This window comes from Pectinophora gossypiella, chromosome 27, assembly GCF_024362695.1.
Source record: "Pectinophora gossypiella chromosome 27, ilPecGoss1.1, whole genome shotgun sequence".
Taxonomy (NCBI): domain Eukaryota; kingdom Metazoa; phylum Arthropoda; class Insecta; order Lepidoptera; family Gelechiidae; genus Pectinophora; species Pectinophora gossypiella.
The window spans coordinates 3,581,567-3,601,726 of NC_065430.1; the positions used below are offsets into that span (position 1 = coordinate 3,581,567).

Below are 20,160 nucleotides of genomic sequence, written 5' to 3' on the forward strand. Positions count from 1 at the left end.
CATTTTATGAAGATTTGGCTAAAAGGGCTTTTATCCAGTTCATAAACAATTTTAAAAAATAACAGCTGTCAATCGTAATCCATTTTTGGCGGGAAACAATGACAAGTATAGCTTTAGGCGGGAAGGAGGACCATTGAATTTATATTGATTGAAACTACGAATTCCATCGGAAAAATGCGGATTTCGGATTTTTACGGAAGCGGCATAACAAACAACGATTATGCTTAGAATATTTATATTTTGCTTTATTTTCACTTAAAATTAAGTACAAGTTGCTTTGTGTAATAATTCATAAGTAAAAAAAATACGACTGCAAGAGAAATGAGCAATCAAAATCAATTTATAAAGGTTCTATTTAAGGTTAAGTATACTTATACCTAACTGTCAAGCTAAAAAAGTGTCAGTGCGTAAATTAAATCACAAAATTCAAGGCTGTATGGTCCTCAGATCTTTGCCTGCCTTATATTTTATTCTTAATCTAACTTAATCTTAATATCCAACGAGGGACTACTAGTTTAGCCCAAGGTATAAGAAATCAGCGGGCTTAGCACCGTAAGCACGCGACTCTTTCTCGCCGAGTTAGAGATCATCTGTCTCTTTCTGTGCAGTACTGTGAGAGAATGACGGGTGACGTATGTCGAGGTGAGAAAGAGTCGCGCGCCTTTTTTTTATTTTTTTATTTATTTTAAACTTATACAAACGGTGCTAAGCCCGCTGGTATGCTCAAAAGTGACAGCTAGCATTTCAAGGTTAACCCAGCTAACGTCATCCTAACTCTACGTTGCCATTTCGTAAAAATAAATTACCCACGTCCAATGTTTTTAATTTACTTTACATGGATTTTTTGTACATTTAGTAAAAGATTTACGTACAGTTTTAATGATTTTTGTATATGTGACAAATAATAGTAAGTAATTAAATACATTAGTCAGTAATTCACTTCATTTTCATTAATAAAATTCGCGTACGTAGGTGGAATGTTGGAGATACCAATTGACTGGTAACACTTACGTCATCAAGGGCTAGCAATGACGGCTTGTCATAGGATTGAGCATACGCGAATCATATTCCTCTAGTCTCAGTAGTACGGTTGTTTTGTCCGGTCACGTACTACTGAGCCCTTTTTAGTCTCATTAGTACGGTTATGACGTCAAACCGAACTGTTGAGCCTATAGCTGTAGTTCGGTTAGTGGTGGGCAAAACCTGGTGTGACCACGAGTCCGAAGGGCTTTAAATAACAGCCGGCATTCGGGCAAAGCTCACTCTGCAGTGAAATAACCTCCTGAATAAACACCCGACAATGTTGCAAATTTTACATGTGTTAAATGACGATGATGAGTTAGCACATTTTAGCATAGAACAAATTAAAAAATTTGGAGTGAAGGTAATGTCGAAAAGGGCGAAAAAGGATATTGACCGGGAAAATTTTATCCAAAATTGTAAGTTGCGTCTTGTAACAAACCAAATATCGACAGAAACTTATTTACATAAAATTGCATCGTATATAGCATCTTAATATGAGTAGAAGAGCTGAAATGAATGAAGAAGGGAAGTTAGGCAGAAGAACAGGTTCTAATTTTTTCACAAAGAAAATGATTTTGGTTCCGATTTTTACTATTAAATATGAGTACTGAAGTAGTACTGAGGTACTGAAGTTAAGTACAAGAAGTAAGTAAGTTATGTTATGTTTTTTTACAAAGAAAATTATTTTCGTTCAATATTATTTACTATTTTAAAAAATATTTCGCTTTCTAATACTTTTTGTGATTTTTATATAACCTCCTTAACCGGACTACTGATACCAAAAAAGTCACATAAGTTCGGTTTGACGTCATAACCGTACTAATGAGACTTTTTTAGTATCAGTAGTTCGGGGCCGGACAAAACAACCGTACTACTGAGACTAGAGGATCATATTGAGCGCTTGGACCAATAAACGATACGAATGCTATCTACGTAGAAGGACGTCAAACCCCTATTGGTCCAAGCGCTCAATATAATTCGCGCCGCGCGCGGCGCGGTTGCCGTGCAGAGCCTAGTGGTCTTCTTATATCATGGTTTAGCCTATGACCCCAGCCCAGATGAAGTAGACACAGATCATGTTGATCAGGGTTATTGGCAGCATGAAGATCATGTACTTGCAGCCGCTGATGTGGTATCCTTGTTGGGAGGCTGAAGCCAGACACGCGATCGCCACACCGGTGCCCAGGGCAGTCGCTGACCCTGCGACAGACATACCTTCACCATAGAATAAGGAATAATACTACGTATAGAAAGGCAACTCTTGGCACCCATATGTATGTAAATTGTGATGACGCCCTGAGCCGAGGTTAGCGGAGCTGTCAAAATGCGCACATGTGCGGTGCGAGAATGCGTTGCGAAGCTGTGAAATGTGTGAGCGAGGGGTACGCGCGTCTATTGACTGGCTGGCACGGAGTCGTCCCAAACCTGGCAACATATTCCTGGCAACACATCCTTCGCACACATTTCTCGCTTGTTTTATATCTTCTTCTTTGCGAGTCGATGGCGATCGAAACTAAATTTTTGCTGACCAATAATTGGCCACGCTTACGGCATTGTCAGTGGCTTCGTACAGGTTATGATCTGTGGTACAGGTCTTTAATAGTGCAGAACGACCTCGTTTCGCTAAACCCTTCTCCACCAGAGCCGAGCTGAGCGAGGCTAGGCAAATGAAGTGATTCTATTGGTGGATGGTGGTGGACTTTTTCCTCGCACACCGCTTAGCTACCTCGCACAGCTCTGGTGGAAAAGCAGCCTAACTGGGCACCCTCAGGCCTGTTGTTTTAAATTTTGTACCGGGTGAGAGCCCTCAACGCTCCCCATTTATCCGGCCAAGTAGCTAATGCCATTTGTGGCAAATCTAAGTACAATAAGTCACGACAAAAAATAGCAGTTCTTTAATATGTATGAGATCACATCATGCACACTACTGCCATAGAATAAGAAGTAATAAACACTACGTATAGAACGGCAACGCTCCGCTCCCCACCAGCGGCTGAGCTAGATTTACCTCACCCCCTCGGTCTTACTTTAGTCTTCAATCGTATGGCGTCAGACGTCACACACACAGATGCGCGTGTACGATAACGTCAATGTGTAGTGTCTGTGTGAAACGAGGTGTTTTGTGTAAAATGCCCAGGTTGTTAACCCAACGGTCAACCACAGGACCACGCGGGCCGTCATTGTACGTTACTATTTAAGTAGTGGAGAGAAATAGGTTTCCTAGGTCAAAGATAAATTTTATGAAATTCTGATTACTAAATTTAAAATTGACGAAAAACATTTTCTTTTTCTATTTAATTTATTTATGAATTTTAATCAAGAAAAACGTAATAATAAGTGCGACATTGTATCACGTTTTCTATGACGTCACAGTGTGCTTTTTCATACAAATTCCATAGTAATTTCGTGTTTTGACGTTTAGTAAAAAGTAACTGATTTGAATAGTTGGAAACTAGCCATATGCCACACTCACCTCCGACGTTACAACCGAAGGTGACTGCATACACCATGTCTGTCAGTCGATCAGGTAACATGTCTCCAAACCGTACGGCCACCTTCCGCATCGTGGTCACCGCACCGAAGTTGTTGAAAATTGCGCTGAACGCGAAAGAGCTCTGAAAGTAAGAAGCGCTTGTGAGCTGGGTCAAACTGGGCTTTTTTTGACGTGACTTATTGTAGATTTGCCGCAGATGGCATTGACAAATGAGGAGCGCTGAAGGCTCTCACCCGGTACAACGGACAACAGGCCTGAGTGTGCCCAGTTGGGCGCGAACCTCGGCTCAGGGCGTCGTCTGAAAGGAAAAATATTTGAAAGAATTAATCGACCCGGGGTCGATAGCGATAAGCGCTGATTGAGGGAATCGACTTTTTCATTTCGCAAAATCGTGCGAGTTGACGACCGAGCGGCGTGCGAGTGGTTGTGGTGGGGGAAGGCAAATAGCGAGTAAAAACAAAAACTGTTGAAGTAACTCGAACGCGAGCAACTGTCCCACTCGCACATGACAGTAACTCGTATGATGCGGTCACACGTGCGTAGTAGCTGCACCTCTAACATAACTGACTCGGTCAGCTCGCACTGTGTAACCTACGCTTTACTTTAATATTTTTTACTTTACTCGCTACTTGCCTTCCCCCATCACACCACTCACACGCCGCTCGGTCGTCAACTCGCACGATTTTGCGAAATGACAGTAGCTCGTACGCTCGGGCCCACGCCGGGTACAGTGTTTCTTGTTTGGGCGACATGATACAAACGAATTATACCAGTACACTGGTATAGTAGCTGTCTTCTACGACGCCAGCAGTTTGCATAGTGTGATCGTGCGAGGCTAGTCGAGCTACTGTCATACGAATACACAAAGCAAAGTAGCTGTCTATTATCACATCAGCTGCTCGCACTGTGTAACCTAACCTTTAGGCGCGAACCTCGACTCAGGGCGTCAGGCCCCACTGTGAGGGCTCGCACCACCTAAATATTTTGCTAGAGCCACCACTGTACATGTAGCTATATGTAGCGGACCCAACTAGTTGGCCACCTAGTTCCGCTCACATGCAACAGATGGCGCCACATTCAATAATGCAGTCTTCAAGCGGTCGTGAAACGCGATATCGAAGTTTACACAGCAAGACGCATATATACAACTTCCAACATATCACCGTCGGATCGTCGATCCCAAGTCACACTACCAACTTGTGGCTAGCGGGGTACTATGCTCTGTTCGGTACCCCGAAAAAATCCTTTGGCGGCAGCACATCCTTGCCGCCAAACTATATGTTGTGTTCTACTCACCCATTGCAGGTACCTCATAACGGTGAAAGGGACAGCTGCTTTGTCCGCGGGGACCGTTGACCATAGAAATTGAAATATTCTCTTATTCAAGCGCATCGTTTCAAGAGACTGAAATGTGAAAACAAATGTGAATGAATGAATGAATGTGAAAGTGTGTGTGTGCGTAAATGAGTGTGCGTGCGAGGAAAGAAAAAAAGGAACTTACCCTTTCTATGAAAAATATAGAAATCAATCCAATGATTGTCACCCATTGGAATCTCCTAAGTAGACTGTTCATGTCTGGCGGGTTCAAAAGTATTAACAGATATCCCATACAGGCCACCACTATCAAAGCTATTGACAATCCACCTGAAACATAATCAAAGGTTGCAACCTGGAGCATAAAAAAACCGGCTAATTGCGAGTCGCCTTGAAATATCATCATCATAAACAGCCTATATACGTCCCACTGCTGGGCACAGGCCTCCCCTCAATCAACCGGAGGGGGCACGGAGCATACTCCACCACGCTGCTCCCCTGCGGGTTGGTGAAGGTGTTTTTACGGCTAATAGCCGGGACCAACAGCTTAACGTGCCCTCCGAAGCACGGAATCATCTTACTTTTTCAGACAATTAGGTGATTCAAGCCTGAAAAGTCCTTACTAAACAAAGGACAGTCTCACAAAGTGACAATGTCCCCATCGGGAATCGAACCCGGACCTCCAGATCGTGAGTCTAGTCGTGGTAGTGAGATCGTGATCGTGGTCTAGTAACCACGGAGGCAGTTATAAATATTAATGCTGTGAAATTTTAATTTACTTATTTATTTTTAGCAGCAGCAGTGAGCCGTGGTAACCCAGTTGATAGAACGCTAGCCTCTCACCTTGAGGTCGCAGATTCGAAGCCAGCACAGACCTAAACCAATGATTGTCGAATTTGTTTTCCAATTCATGTTTGGATCATAAATGATTATCACGCGCTCAGCGGTGAAAGAAAACATCGTGAGGAAACCCACATTCCCGAGAAATGCCTTTTAACCTAACCTAACCTGTATTGGGCTGGTTTTCCCTTCGCGGGTTGGAAGGGTAAAAAACCGGACCTGTCAAATCTTCAGATTAGGTAAGCGGACCCTGTGGAAAACGGGATAATGCTAGGGAGATGTACAGTCTACTTTAGGACTCTGTCGTACTAACATATTTTGACATTTAGTGAGACTTACAGTTCAATTTGTCAAAAAAGTTAATGTGACATGGTACCAAAGTGTATACATATAAATGCTCGTGACCGTATATAGGCAAGGTTCACTCTGTCCGCTTTCTCTGTCTTCGCCGTGTCTATTTGTTATACAAGATATAAGGGTAAACATGTGCTTACCTAACCCGAACAAGCGATACCGCCTTACAAAGAAAATCGCGCAGAATATAGCGATGGCAAGCCCGACCTTCATAAGGAGAGTGTAATCGGTAATCTTGTTGAAGCGCTGGTGACAAACAAAATCTAACTAAGTACTCATAAATTCAAAAATTATTCATTATTCAGTACGTAACATAGTTGCACTTTAAATCGTCATTTTTTACATAACGAACGTCTCATCCGCCTAAAACTACTGCAGCTCACAACCTGTATAGCCGGGGAAAAGAAGCTGCAAGAAAAACCTCGGCAGAGGGCCCTAGACGTACTTAAAAAAAATAAATATTGTTATACAATTTAGTAATTTTTTTTTTTGACGTGGCTTGTTGTAGATTTGCCGCAGATGGCATTAACTTCTTGGCTGGACAAATGGGGAGCGCTGAAGGCTCTCACCCGGTACAACGTTTAAGACAACAGGCCTGAGGGTGCCCAGTTGGGCGCGAATTTAGTAATTTGAACAAACAATTTAGTACATTGGCTGCCTAATACCGTATTGTAACAAACTACAGAATAAGAAATAATACTAAAAACGGCAACTCTCCGCTCCCCACCAGCGGCTGAGCTAGGTTTACCTCACCCCCTCGGTCTTACTTTAGTCTTCAATCGTATGGCGTCAGACGTCACACACACAGATGCGCGTGTACGATAACGTCAATGTGTAGTGTCTGTGTGAAACGAGGTGTTTTGTGGTTATTATTTAGTAACTCTATGGCCCCGATTCCTGCAGACACCGCCTAATTTTATTTTAGGTTATATCCGTCATTTTCGTATCCGTCGAAAAGGAAAGGGACGGATGATTCACAGCTCTTAATTTTAGGAAGAATGAGTAAATTAATGTGTCGGGTTATTGACTGACGTAAAATTTTTAGACGGTTGGTTTAGATTTGTGCTTAAAATTGACGTGTGTTCCATAAATTTTATGCTTGTCGATTACCCGTCCCTTTCCTTTTCGGCGGATAAGAAAAGGACAGATATAACTTAAAATAAAATTAGATGGTATTTACAGGAATTAGCACCTATATAGTACTTGACTCTGCATCCGTCACACAATGCAGCCCGGCTATGAAATGAAATGAAATTTATTCTATGCATGGTATTTAGGTTACAAACAGCTGTTATGCCTCCTGGGAACCGATGCAGAGGGCACTCGTTCACTATGTGAGATGTGACTCGGTTAGGGGAGCTTAAGTTGGATATTATGATCCACGCAGGATATTTGAATCCTTATGCGGATATTCTTAGGATATTACTATTATGTATGATGTATTTTATTTTTTCAAAACTTGTTTTGTATGTGTGTGTATAGTCTATTGTTTATTATTATAGTTTTCTCAGATTATGGTTAGGTATATTTTTAGTATATATGGATTATATTGAGTATTTATTAATATACAGGGTGTTATGACATCGTAACGAATACTCAGAGGGATGATTCAGACCATGATTCTGAGTTAATATCAAGTGGAATTTTCCGTCGCAAAATTCATGTTATTTTTTTGTTTTTTTAAATTATTTTCAATTCTATACTTTTGCGATGGAAAATTCCACTTGATATTAACTCAGAATAATCAGCTGAATCATCCCTCTCAGTATTCGTTACGATGTCACTTACACCCCATACAAGTACATACAGTAGCCATACAAGTAGGTATGGGTGTTAGGTGACACTGTAACGAATACTGAAGGGGATGATTCAGACCATGATTCTGAGTCGATATCAAGTGGAATTTCCTGTCGGAGAAGTCATGAAAATTTTAGAGCTTATTTAAATTATTTTCCGTTCCATACTTTTGTAACGGAAAATTCCACTTGATATCAACTCAGAATCATGGCCTGAATCATCCCTCAAAGTTTTCGTTACGATGTCACTAACACCCTGTATGTACGTATAGTATAGAGTATTTATTATATTAACTTTAGTTTACTTTTAGGTTTTATTTATTTATTTTTATTGCACCATCCCGCTTCCAAGTTGTTTGTAAATGTTTGTTTCCTTTTGGTGGTTGCCTGGGAGAAATTGCTCTAGAACGATAAGGCCGCCCAAATTGTACTGTATTCATGTGTTATGTCTGATTGCTGAAATTTTAGTTTTGTGCAATAAAGTATATTTGATTTGATTTGATATTTTATTTTTGTCTGCCATACGCAATAATAATAGTACTTGTCTAGGGGACGCCGGTCCATCATCAGCCAGCCTGCGCAGCCTCTCCTGGTCCACCTCGTGGTGCCACTCCACCAGCTGATTCCTGATAGAGTCCCAGTTCCTGCTGTTCCTGTTGATGCTAGAAGCAGCAATGCGCAGGAGTGTCTGTCGATGGATGAGCTCTGAAACCAAAACTTATCGTTTTATGCCTCATGCAAGCAACAGCATCATTGAAGGGGAGATAGAAGGAAAGAGAGGAAGGGGAAGACCAAGAAGAGCTTACATGGAACAGATTTTTCCATGTAAGCTCCTCTTGGTCTTGAAAAAGAATGGAGAATGCCACACCGACAAGAGCATGGCTTTTACACGAATGACGATGATGACTTATACGAAGCCCATAGCCCAGGCATCTTCTTCCTTGTGAAGTCAATGACCGATCTTATCATCTGTTGGCAACATCCAACAAATTAAAAAAAATTGTTGGAAAAAGAAAAATGTGTTGCCATTTTATGCATTAATCTTTCGAACGTCGGAACGCGGATCTCGACCAGACACAATGTAAAATCTATTGTGTCTGGTATCTCGGCATATGAGAGGTTAAAAAGTAACAAAATATGTTGTTGGATGTTGCCAATGTTGTCCTTCACGGATACTTTTCAGTACCGTCCCTAAGCGGGATGTATTCGGAAGCCGCAACTACCAGGGGATTTGGGTAGTGCGGAGCAGAATTGAAAAAAAACTTTTTGAAGCCAATTTTAGCCGCAATGGTTAGCAGACATAGGTCAATGTGCAGATTTTCATTGCAAACATTGATTTACCAAGAAACTTTTTGAAGCCAATTTTAGCCGCAATGGTTAGCAGACATAGGCCAATGTGCAGATTACTATCGTAGATACAGCGCTTGTAAGTAAGTAGTCGTTACATGAGCCATATCAGGGGCCTTTGGCGGCTCAATAATAACCCTGACACCAGAGGTCGCGATGGGCTCCTGTAGGCGATAAATTTGAGAAGGACTCGCCTGAGACCTCCAAAACCATGGACTTACCTCCAGCCTCTGGGTTTGAGTATTTATGTGGTTTCAGCAACGCGAAGACGAAGACGAGGTATACAGCAGTGGCTGCTGCTGCTATGATGACCCCTGGCATCATCTTCTGGTGAAACTTGATATCCGCAAATGCCTGGAACCAGGTAAATTGTCATCAAAAATACCTTTTTCAGGTACCGCATACGAGTATAACAAGGAACAGCCCAATTCTAGCGGTTAGAGCGTCAAGCTCACGATCTGGAGGTCCAGGTTCGATTCCCGATGGAGACATTGTCTAAATCACTTTGTGAGACTGTCCTTTGTTTGGTAAGCACTTTGTACACTTGAACCACCTGATTGTCTGAAAAAGTAAGATGATTCCATGCTTCGGAGGCCGTAAAAACACCTCCACCAACCCGCATTGGAGCAGCGTGGTGGAGTATGCTCCATACTCCCTCCGGCTGATTGAGGGGAGGCCTGTGCCCAGCAGTGGGACGTATATAGGCTGTTTATGTGTGTTATACAAAGCTTTATTATTTATTAAAGACAAAACAGATCCATTTATTTGTTAGTACAATTCACTTAACTTATGTTAGTACCTTATAACTAGAGGGGATTTGACACGCTTTATGAGGTCCAATATCAGAGGGCTGTCACACTTATTAGCAATTGCAGTCAGGATTCCATTGCTACTGACTCGCATTCTGTTCAGCAGGGATGCGGTTTTTTTGCGCCAGACAGCGTCAAAACCATCCACACCCGCCTCCGCGGACATGGCCGATGCGCTGCAGTAGCGAGGCAGCCGCAATAGAGCCCGAATGCATTATTGTATTGGATACGCAGAGCATTATACGCTTTTTGAGTATATTTGGCCCACAAGCTGCTCGAGTACAGTGACGTACATAAACTGCCTATATACGTCCCACTGCTGGCACAGGCCTCCCCTCAATCAACCGGAGGGGGTATGGGCATACTCCACCACGCTGCCCCACTGCGGGTTGGTGGAGGTGTTTTTACGGCTAACAGCCGGGACCAACGGCTTAACGTGCCTCCGAAGCACGGAATCATCTTACTTTTAAGGACAATCAGGTGATTCAAGCCTGAAAAGTCCTTACCAAACAAAGGACAGTCTCACAAAGTGATTTCGACAATGTCCCCATCGGGAATCGAACCCGGACCTCCAGATCGTGAGCCTAACGCTCTAACCACTAGACCACGGAGACAGTGACGTACAGTATGCATTAAATAGTGTAATTTTTACTGCATGTTATGTATGTACCCACTTCCTCAGTCGCTTGCCAATGTTCAGGGCCTTTCATGATGTTGTAGTTCACGTAGTTGTATTCGGTATCCAGCTCACCCCCCATGTTGCAGTAGAGCACCATGGACAGCAGCACTGGTATCGGGTTCATCCGACCATGCTCCACTGTTCTGCACGCATACAACAATACTCACAAATCCAAAAATAATCATTCATCGTCATCAATTTAAGAGCCACGCTCTTGTCGGTGCAGCATTTTCAAATTCAAATTCAAATATATTTATTTCAGACATTAACACATCCATAGGGGTTAGTATGAAAGGCAACTTAATAGCTAATGTTATCTTAACAATGGTGCTAATTCCTGTAAATACCATCTAATTTTATTTTAAGTTATATCTGTCATTTTCTTATCGCCGAAAAGGAAAGGGACGGGTAATCGACAAGCATAAAATTTATGGAACACACGTCAATTTTAAGCACAAATCTAAACAAACCGTCTAAAAATTTTACGTCAGTCAATAACTGTTGAAAACATATAAATATATTTAAGATTTGTATTTTAAATATGGAAACACTTTTGTAATTACATTCATTCGCGGAGCTTTCGTTCTTCCCTTCTCTCAATACAACACAAGACAAGACGCTGCTGTTTTATTTCATTAAATAAATTTCACCGTCCCGACACCCAAGGATTTCTTCATGGTCCTTCGAGCAACGTGAGCATAGTGTGCAGCTCATCTACAGGTGTTTGCGGCCAAAACGGTGCGACGGATCAGCACGATTTTTGCGTCAGAAGTTTACGTCGGGCAAGTTTGTGAGTCCATTCCAGTCGCCATTATTCCTGAGCAACGCGGTAAGATTGTACTTCATTCATTCACTCAATCATCGTTGCCGCGGCGGAAGGACACACCGACGTCGAAGTGTTCAAAACCGGAGAAAGCAATCTTCATCTGCGTGTAACCGAATTTACAAAGAAGAACTTCAATAGTGTTCGTTTATTTGTAACGATTTTATTTCGTCAAACTCGCCGAAGACAAAGGACAACGCAATACAAATAAAATTGCTATCTCACTCACTCATAGCATATTACGGAACATTAATATTGCTACAAAAAACGCGATGTTCGGAGTGAAGTGAGCGATTTTTAGCAATCAACGTTGTCGTTCAATACAATCGATCTCGATCCCAATCTTAACAGGAATTGTATTGCATCATTTTTTTACCACGTTTTCGTATACCGAGCGACCATATTTTTTTCAGGAAAAGTAAATTTAAACAATTCAGTACTTGTTTACGTAATTAGTCAGCAATATGGCAAGCGACAACGAGCTATTTAACAGGCGGAAATATGTGAAAGGCACGATGACGCGCCTACGCAACTCGCTAACGTCGGAATTCCTCGCGTCCGCATCCGAACAAATGTTACGCACGAAGCAAGAACATGCCCAGTCCATCTTCAAGGAGTATATAGACCTGACTGTTCAGGTCAACGACGACCATGATCCCACTCCTGTTGAAGAGGCCTACTTTGTGTGTATGGACTTACTGCGCACTACTTTGCAGTCAAGATTCGGGACGACGGCGGCGGCGGCAAAGCCAAGTGGCGGTTCTAATAACGTCACGTCCAAGTTAAAACTCCCTGATATCCAAATACCACCATTCGACGGCAAGTACCTAGAATACAAACCTTTCATCGAATTGTTTACGGCGCTTGTACATAACGATTCTAACATTGTTGACATTCAAAAGTTTGTGTATTTACGTGGTTTTCTAAAAGGAGAAGCCTTCGATCTTATTAATAATTTACCAATACAAGGCTCAAGTTACAGTGAAGCATTGACAATCCTGCGTGATCGATATGATAATAGTCACAAAATTGTATTTGAACATATATCCAAGTTATTGGATCTTGCCTCGATACCCAGGCCAAATGTAACCATGTTACGTAATTTAATTTCTGTTGCAAAACAGCATGTAGCAGCTCTAAACAATTTAAATGAACCCGTTGACAAATGGGACAGCATACTTGTATGCATTCTATCTCGCAAACTCGACCCAGTCACTAATAGAGCTTACTGTTTGGATAGGAACTCATCTCAATCCCCAACTTTTACAGATTTCATAAAATATCTTGAAACAAGAGCCCTAGCTCTCGAAAACTCGAGCAACAATGATGTCATCGGCGCTAGGAAAGTACAAGCTACTGCTGCAGTAACAAATAATCATGTAGCTAAGTGCTATTACTGTGGTAAGTCAGATCACAAAATATTTTCATGCCCCAAGTTTTTGCTTGCATCGATTGCAGAACGTGTTGAATGTATAAAAGCTAAAAAGCTATGCAAAACCTGCTTAAACAGCCATACAGGGAAATGTCGCTTTCATTTTAAATGCACTCACTGCAAGCAAAATCACAACACGCTCTTGCATGATGGAAATGAAACATCATCATCTAGTACTGAGGGTGGGGTAACGTTGCTGTCAGGCTTAAATGACAACAACCAAGTTTTGTTACCTACTGCCAAAGTAAAAATATTAACTAAAAATGGGCAGGAATTGATAGTCAAGGCTTTATTAGACTCTGGCAGTCAGTCATCTTTCATTACAACTAAATTAGCTAATCTAATTGGGAGAAATCTACTAGCTACAAACACAGAGGTTTCTGGCATTGCTAAAACTGGAAAGAAAATACAAAGTTCCTTGCAAGTGGACATATTTTCATGTGCTTATCCCTATAAAGTTAATACTAACTGCCTAGTGGTGAACAAAATAACTACTAACTTGCCACAAAACAGTTTTGACCTGTCACTTATTAACATTCCAAAAAATTTATTACTAGCCGATGACACATTCAATAAAACAAGCGAGATAGACATTTTATTAGCTGCTGACATCTTTTTTCAGGCGTTGCTGCCCCAGCTTGAGGACCAGCACAATGAGCTCAGCGATCCCGCGACACCCCGACTCGTTCACACGCAGTTTGGTTATTTGGTTGCAGGAAAAGTCCCCGTACAGTCTCCCCATGAACTTCAGAGTACCCCTGTTTCTTTGTTTTGTCAAGAATGTAAAACAGACTCAAATTCTAATGTTATTCAGTTCTGGAAATCTGAGGCTGTACCAGAAATATATCCTGAACACCCCACGTCTGAACAAAAATATTGTGAGGAATATTTTAATGAAACGGTTCAACTTGTTGACAATAAATTTGAAGTCTCAATGCCCTTAAAGATTCCAATTTACGATGTAAACAATACTTTAGGGAATTCTCTAGTTCTCGCTATGCGCAGATTTTTGAATTTAGAGAAAAGGCTCCATAAAGATGAAGCTTTGTTCAAAGAATATCAAAGTTTTATTCATGAATACATAGACCTTGGCCATGCCAGCTATGTCGATATTTCTAGTTACGATTTTAACAAAGATGCGGTATACTTTATGCCACATCACCCTGTCATACGTGAAAATGCAGTTAGTACTCGTTTACGTACAGTATTTGACGGATCTATGAAAACAACAAATAAAATTTCTCTGAATGATATTATGTTGAATGGCCCTGTGGTCCAAAACGAATTATTCGACACTCTATTGTTGTTCAGACTAAATAAATATTTTTTCGCTTGCGATATTAGGCGTATGTTTAGAAATGTTTTAATAGAAAAAAGTCAGAGGTCACTCCAAAATATATTATGGAGAGATGACCCCCATGAATCCATAAAATGTTTACAATTAAACACTATTACTTATGGCTTAAAAAACTCATCTTTTTTAGCAACAAGGTGCTTAAATGAGTTAGCTTATAGATTTAAAAATGAATATCCTTTGGCTGTCCCAGTAATTCTAAATGCAACATATGTTGATGACATATTGTATACTCATAATGATTTAAATGTAATAATAGAAACAAAAAGTCAACTTTCACAATTGTTATCTAAAGGTAGTTTCTTCTTGCATAAATGGTCAGCCAACGATTCCAGTATTTTACAGGATATTCCGAAGGAACAGAGGTATTCTGGAGAAATTAACATGCAAAAAGATGTTAAAACGTTAGGGTTGAATTTTGACGTCAATTCAGACACTTTTAAATTTTCCCCCCCGCCTAAGCAATCTGTCAAGACCAAAAGAGAAATCTTAAGTTTTATCAGTAAATTTTATGACCCTCTTGGACTGATTGGACCAATCTTTGTGCAAGCCAAACATATTATGCAAAAGCTATGGCTGTCCAAAACAGACTGGGATTCTATTCCTCCGCCAGAATTAAATAATAAATGGCAATCACTTTATAATGACTTAACTAACATGTCAAGTATTCATATTGAAAGGAATACAATGTGTAAAAGTGAACATCAAACATTTCAATTAATAGGATTTTCAGACGCATCCAATGTGGCATATGGTTGTGCAATTTATGTGAGAACTATTGACATGCAAGGTAAAGTTCAAATGTCACTATTATGCTCTAAGTCACGCATAAATCCCATTGCACCTAAACAGTTAACCATCCCACGTTTAGAATTAAACGCTGCGCTTTTACTTGCCAAGTTAGCTTCAAAAGTATACAATACTATTAGTCAGAAACAGATAGTAAATGAAGTTCACCTTTACACAGATTCACAAGTCGTATTGGCGTGGTTGAAGACCGATCCAATCAAATTAAAATCTTATATTGCGAATAGAACAAAATTAATTACTGAATGTACTAATAACTTTAATTGGTCCTATATACAGACAGATAAAAATCCTGCAGATTGCTTGAGCAGAGGAACAAGTCCCTGCGACTTACCAAATCACCACTTATGGTGGTCAGGGCCTAAGGAAATGTCAGATTGTAATTATAAATTTAAAAATTGTACTTACCAATTACCCGAGGACATTCCTGAAATTAAATGTTCACAGAACGAGGCGGTCTGTGCGGCGGTATCGCTGAGCTCAAATGGGTCGTCATTCCTTGATAATTTTATTCACAAATATTCTGATATTAACAGAATGAAACGTGTACTTGCATATGTCATTAGATTTTGTAATAATTCTAAACCTAACTCGGCCAAAATTAAAGAAAACTTTGTTTCCTTTGCTGAGACTAACAATGCATTATCTCTGCTTATAAAGCACGAACAGCTCAAGTATTTTTCTAAAGATTTAAATGCTTTGCAAAACGGTATGCAAGTACAAGCTTCTTTAAGAGGGCTTAACCCGTTTATAGATGCTCACGGTCTTCTCCGGGTAGGAGGTAGACTGCAACATTCTGGTTTGCCATATAACCAAATGCATCAAATTATATTACCTAGGCAATCTCTAATTACTTGTATGATAATTGAAAATGAACATAACAAGCTTTTGCACGCAAGTCAAAAATTAATTTTGTCTAGTTTAAACCAACGTTATTGGATTGTCAATGCTTTACGCTTAATTAAGAGTGTAATATATAAATGTACAACATGCTTTCGTTTCAAGGCTGAAACAGCCAAACAGCTGATGGGTTCACTCCCTGCGGACAGGGTAACTACTAGTCGACCATTTAAAAAGGTCGGAATGGACTTTGCTGGGCCTATTCTTGTTAAACAATCCCGTGTTCGAAGTGTCATTACAACAAAGGCTTACATAATTGTCTATGTGTGTTTTGTAACAAAAGCCTTACACCTAGAACTAGTGTCGGATCTTACTACCGCCACATTTTTAGCAAGCTTTAAAAGGTTCATAGCACGAAGGAATGTTCCAACAGAAGTCTATTGCGACAATGCTAGTACTTACAAATGTGCAAACTCACAGTTAAAAGAATTGTACAAATTTAATAGCTCAGTAGCTCATCAGCAACAGGTGCAGAGTGCAGCCTCACAGTTGGGAATCAATTTTCATTTTATACCCAGCTACTCCCCGGTCTTCGGTGGACTATGGGAAGCGGGAGTAAAGAGCGTTAAATACCATCTAAAGAGAGTATTAGGTAGTCACATTCTCACCTATGAGCAGCTGTACACTGTACTTGTACAGATAGAAGGCATATTAAATTCTCGACCTATAACACCAATGTCTACAGACTGTGATGATGTATCATATCTCACTCCTGCTCACTTCTTGACAGGAAGCCCCTTAACTTGTTTACCAGAGCAAGATATCTCACAAAATAATATAAACACTTTTAAGTTTTGGGAAAAATGTACAGCTCTAAAACAACAGTTCTGGAGACAGTGGTCAAAACAATATTTAAATGTATTACAGAATAGACCAAAATGGAAAGATAACATGCCAAATGTAAAGATAGGCGATCTTGTCATTCTGAAAGAATTGGACACACCCCCCATGACGTGGCCAATGGCTAGAGTCACAAAGGTATTTCCAGGTAGTGATGGAAAAATAAGAGCCATGGAAGTTAAAAAAGCAAATGGTAATTATCACAAAACTTCTATAACTAAAGTTTGCATATTGCCTTTAAATTAAATACCTAACAATTTAAGTAAGTTGTTATCAGGCTCAGTCTAACTACCTATTATTATTATTACCTGTGTATAAGGTTGTCCAGTTCTCGTAGGCCTAGATGCTTCTCAGGTAACCTAATTGTGCCTGAGAGGATGCCAAGAGACTTAGGCTAAGTTAATTAATAAGTTTAATTAAGTTGAATTGTAAAACTATTCATTTTCCTAACTAAATTATAGTTATGTCACTAAGACTGGTTACTTACCAATTTACGTTTGTAAAAGGAACAATTCCTAAGTTATATATAAGAGTAAATAATCGAATAATAACTATAAGAGCAAATAATTGATTTCACTATTACTAGCTGCCTATGTAACAAGTTCATAAACTTAAAATTTAATTTACTTTACTTAATTATAAATGTAAAAAATAAATACTAGATACTTACATAGGTACTTACCAGTAATACTTACCTCAGTGGTTGTATAACATAAAAGTTAAAAAGGTTAAGTGAAAAACAAAAAAAATAATTGTAGTTATGTTTATTGTAAAATTACAGTAACTTATATACTAGTAAACCATACTTACATAATTGTACTTACCTTCCAAACTTAAGCTAGATAAATTAAAAGTACTTATCTTCTAAACTTAACCTACTTAAACTAAAACTATAAATAGATAATATTATAAATAATAAGTTGAATGTGTAATTGTAATAGATAGTTCAAACTATTCTTCATAGCACTGACAAATGCAAAAGTTATCGCACACATTTGAATCAGTTACCTATTAATTATATACTTACAGTCCATTATCGAAGCATTATCTTTTGCCTTGTTGGGAGTTATGTTGAAAACATATAAATATATTTAAGATTTGTATTTTAAATATGGAAACACTTTTGTAATTACATTCATTCGCGGAGCTTTCGTTCTTCCCTTCTCTCAATACAACACAAGACAAGACGCTGCTGTTTTATTTCATTAAATAAATTTCACCGTCCCGACACCCAAGGATTTCTTCAATAACCCGACACATTAATTTACTCATTCTTCCTAAAATTAAGAGCTGTGAATCATCCGTCCCTTTCCTTTTCGACGGATATGAAAATGACGGATATAACTTAAAATAAAATTAGGCGGTGTCTGCAGGAATCGGGGCCAATATACTTATAAATAAGAGCTGGATTTTCCATGCTACTTTTTTTAGGGAAAAATAGGGCAGTGGTGATTTAAACATGCATACATATAGGTAACTAATGTTAAGATATCCGGGAAGTACATCTGGAGCACTGGTGATCTCGAAACACAGGCTCTGGCTTATCTCGGGCGCCAGTCTCCACTCGTACATACCCTTCAATTGTGCATTATTTTGTGAAACCCATTTATGTACATTGTAGAGAACAAATAAAAAAAAAACATCTTTTTTATCCTCTTGCCTTCCGCCCCGCAGTACTAAATATATCTTTGTTTTTTTTTAATGGCACTGGTACTGCTTTGTGCCAATGACAACTTTTAAAAGATTGGGAAACTAAAAGGAAGAAAAATAACATTTGGGATCGGAAACATGTGATGTGTTCCCATCGGGATTCGAACCCGGGACCTCCGGATCGTGAGACCAACGCTCAACCACTGGACCACGGAGGTTGCTGAGTTATGTATCTTTATTTGGTAACATACAATACATAACAACGTCCTCCGAGGTCCAGTGGTTGAGCGTTGGTCTCACGATCATGTGTCTACACTCAGCGGGATCCCCTGTCTGGGAGACATAAGAGTGATGCAGAGAATTAGATCTGTTTTATTTGTTCTACTGAATTATCCTGAAAACAGAATTCGATCCGGAGGTCCCGGTTTCTTTTTTTTTTTTTTTGTAATTGTGATTTTTATCTTTTATTAATGTTAGTAATATAATGACATGAATTGTATTAATAATATTACTTAGACGCTAAATATAAAAAAATACATTTGCATGCTTGCTTGTAAGCCGAATACTGTACTGGACTATGTTACTAATATCTAATTTATATCATGTATTCTCGCAAATAAACGATTATCTTATCTTATCTTATCTTCAAATCCCGATGGGACATATCACATCACTTTGTGATCTCTAGTTCGGTTAGGACATTACAGGCTGATCACCTGATTGTCCGATGATCCGTGCGGAAGGCGCGTTAAGCCGTTGGTCCCGGTTACTACTTACTTATGTACCGCCAGCATGTTTATCTTACACACGAAACGTATACTGAATGATGACCAACAGCATTAAAAGTGTCAAAAAATATAAAAAGTCACAATCATGATATCAGGCATTCGAAGTCATTAGCTATATTCAAAACTAAACTTCACCATTTTTTCTTGGCTAAATCATCGTCCTGTAACTAATATTTTATTTTTACTTATATGTATCATTGTATGTATATATCTATAGTATGTGTATAATATATATTTAGTATATAAGATTGTGTATGTATATATAAAATGTGTCTATTGTTTTATTTTACGTATTTGCGCGCTACACTGCAGCTGTACAAATGTACCATATCCTTTGCCGAAGGTTGTCTGGAAGAGATCGCTCTTAGCGATAAGGCCGCCTTTGCCCACCTTAGAATAAGTTTATCCTGTAAATGTTTTGTGTATTTGTGTGCAATAAAGTGTTTTATATTATTATTATTATTATCATGAACCAAATGCAGCCAAGGAAAAAGTAAGTTTCGGAAATGTTCAAAGTTGTGCCAAAACTTTTCTTATTCCGAGCATAGTTTTTATGCTTATAATAATTATGCTTATATAATCATTATTGTCATAAATTATTATGCTTATAGTAGTTATGAATTTCAAAATTATGCTTAAAAAGTTATGACAAATTAATAATATGCGTAACTAATAATAGGACAAGTAACAGTATGCCATGGTAAATTATTAAGTACATTAAATTTTATGAGTAAAAATAGAGAACCGTAATTATCACGTTAAAAGTGAGCAACGCCATCTATCGTGTGGATGGGGAATGTCGATTGGAAATTCTCTCATTGACAGTAGTGACAGTTGCCACCGCGCTGCCCGCGCCGTCGCGACCGCGTGGCTCCTAACAAAATTTTCATAGTGATGGTTTATCAAAATA

The 20,160-nt window shown here is 39.4% G+C and overlaps 1 protein-coding gene across 1 annotated transcript; it reads right to left on the reverse strand.

The window, feature by feature from the left end:
- Positions 1-1,974: 1,974 nt before the first annotated feature.
- On the reverse strand, positions 1,975-10,756 carry LOC126378944 (P protein-like). The gene is made up of 8 exons (XM_050027493.1): positions 10,652-10,756; positions 9,390-9,522; positions 8,363-8,526; positions 6,166-6,271; positions 5,019-5,161; positions 4,814-4,921; positions 3,497-3,638; positions 1,975-2,223 (listed from the first exon to the last, which is right to left on the reverse strand). The coding sequence occupies exons 1-8, from the start codon at positions 10,751-10,753 to the stop codon at positions 2,060-2,062; spliced, it is 1,062 nt and encodes a 353-aa protein (XP_049883450.1). The 5' UTR covers positions 10,754-10,756; the 3' UTR covers positions 1,975-2,059.
- Positions 10,757-20,160: the final 9,404 nt, after the last annotated feature.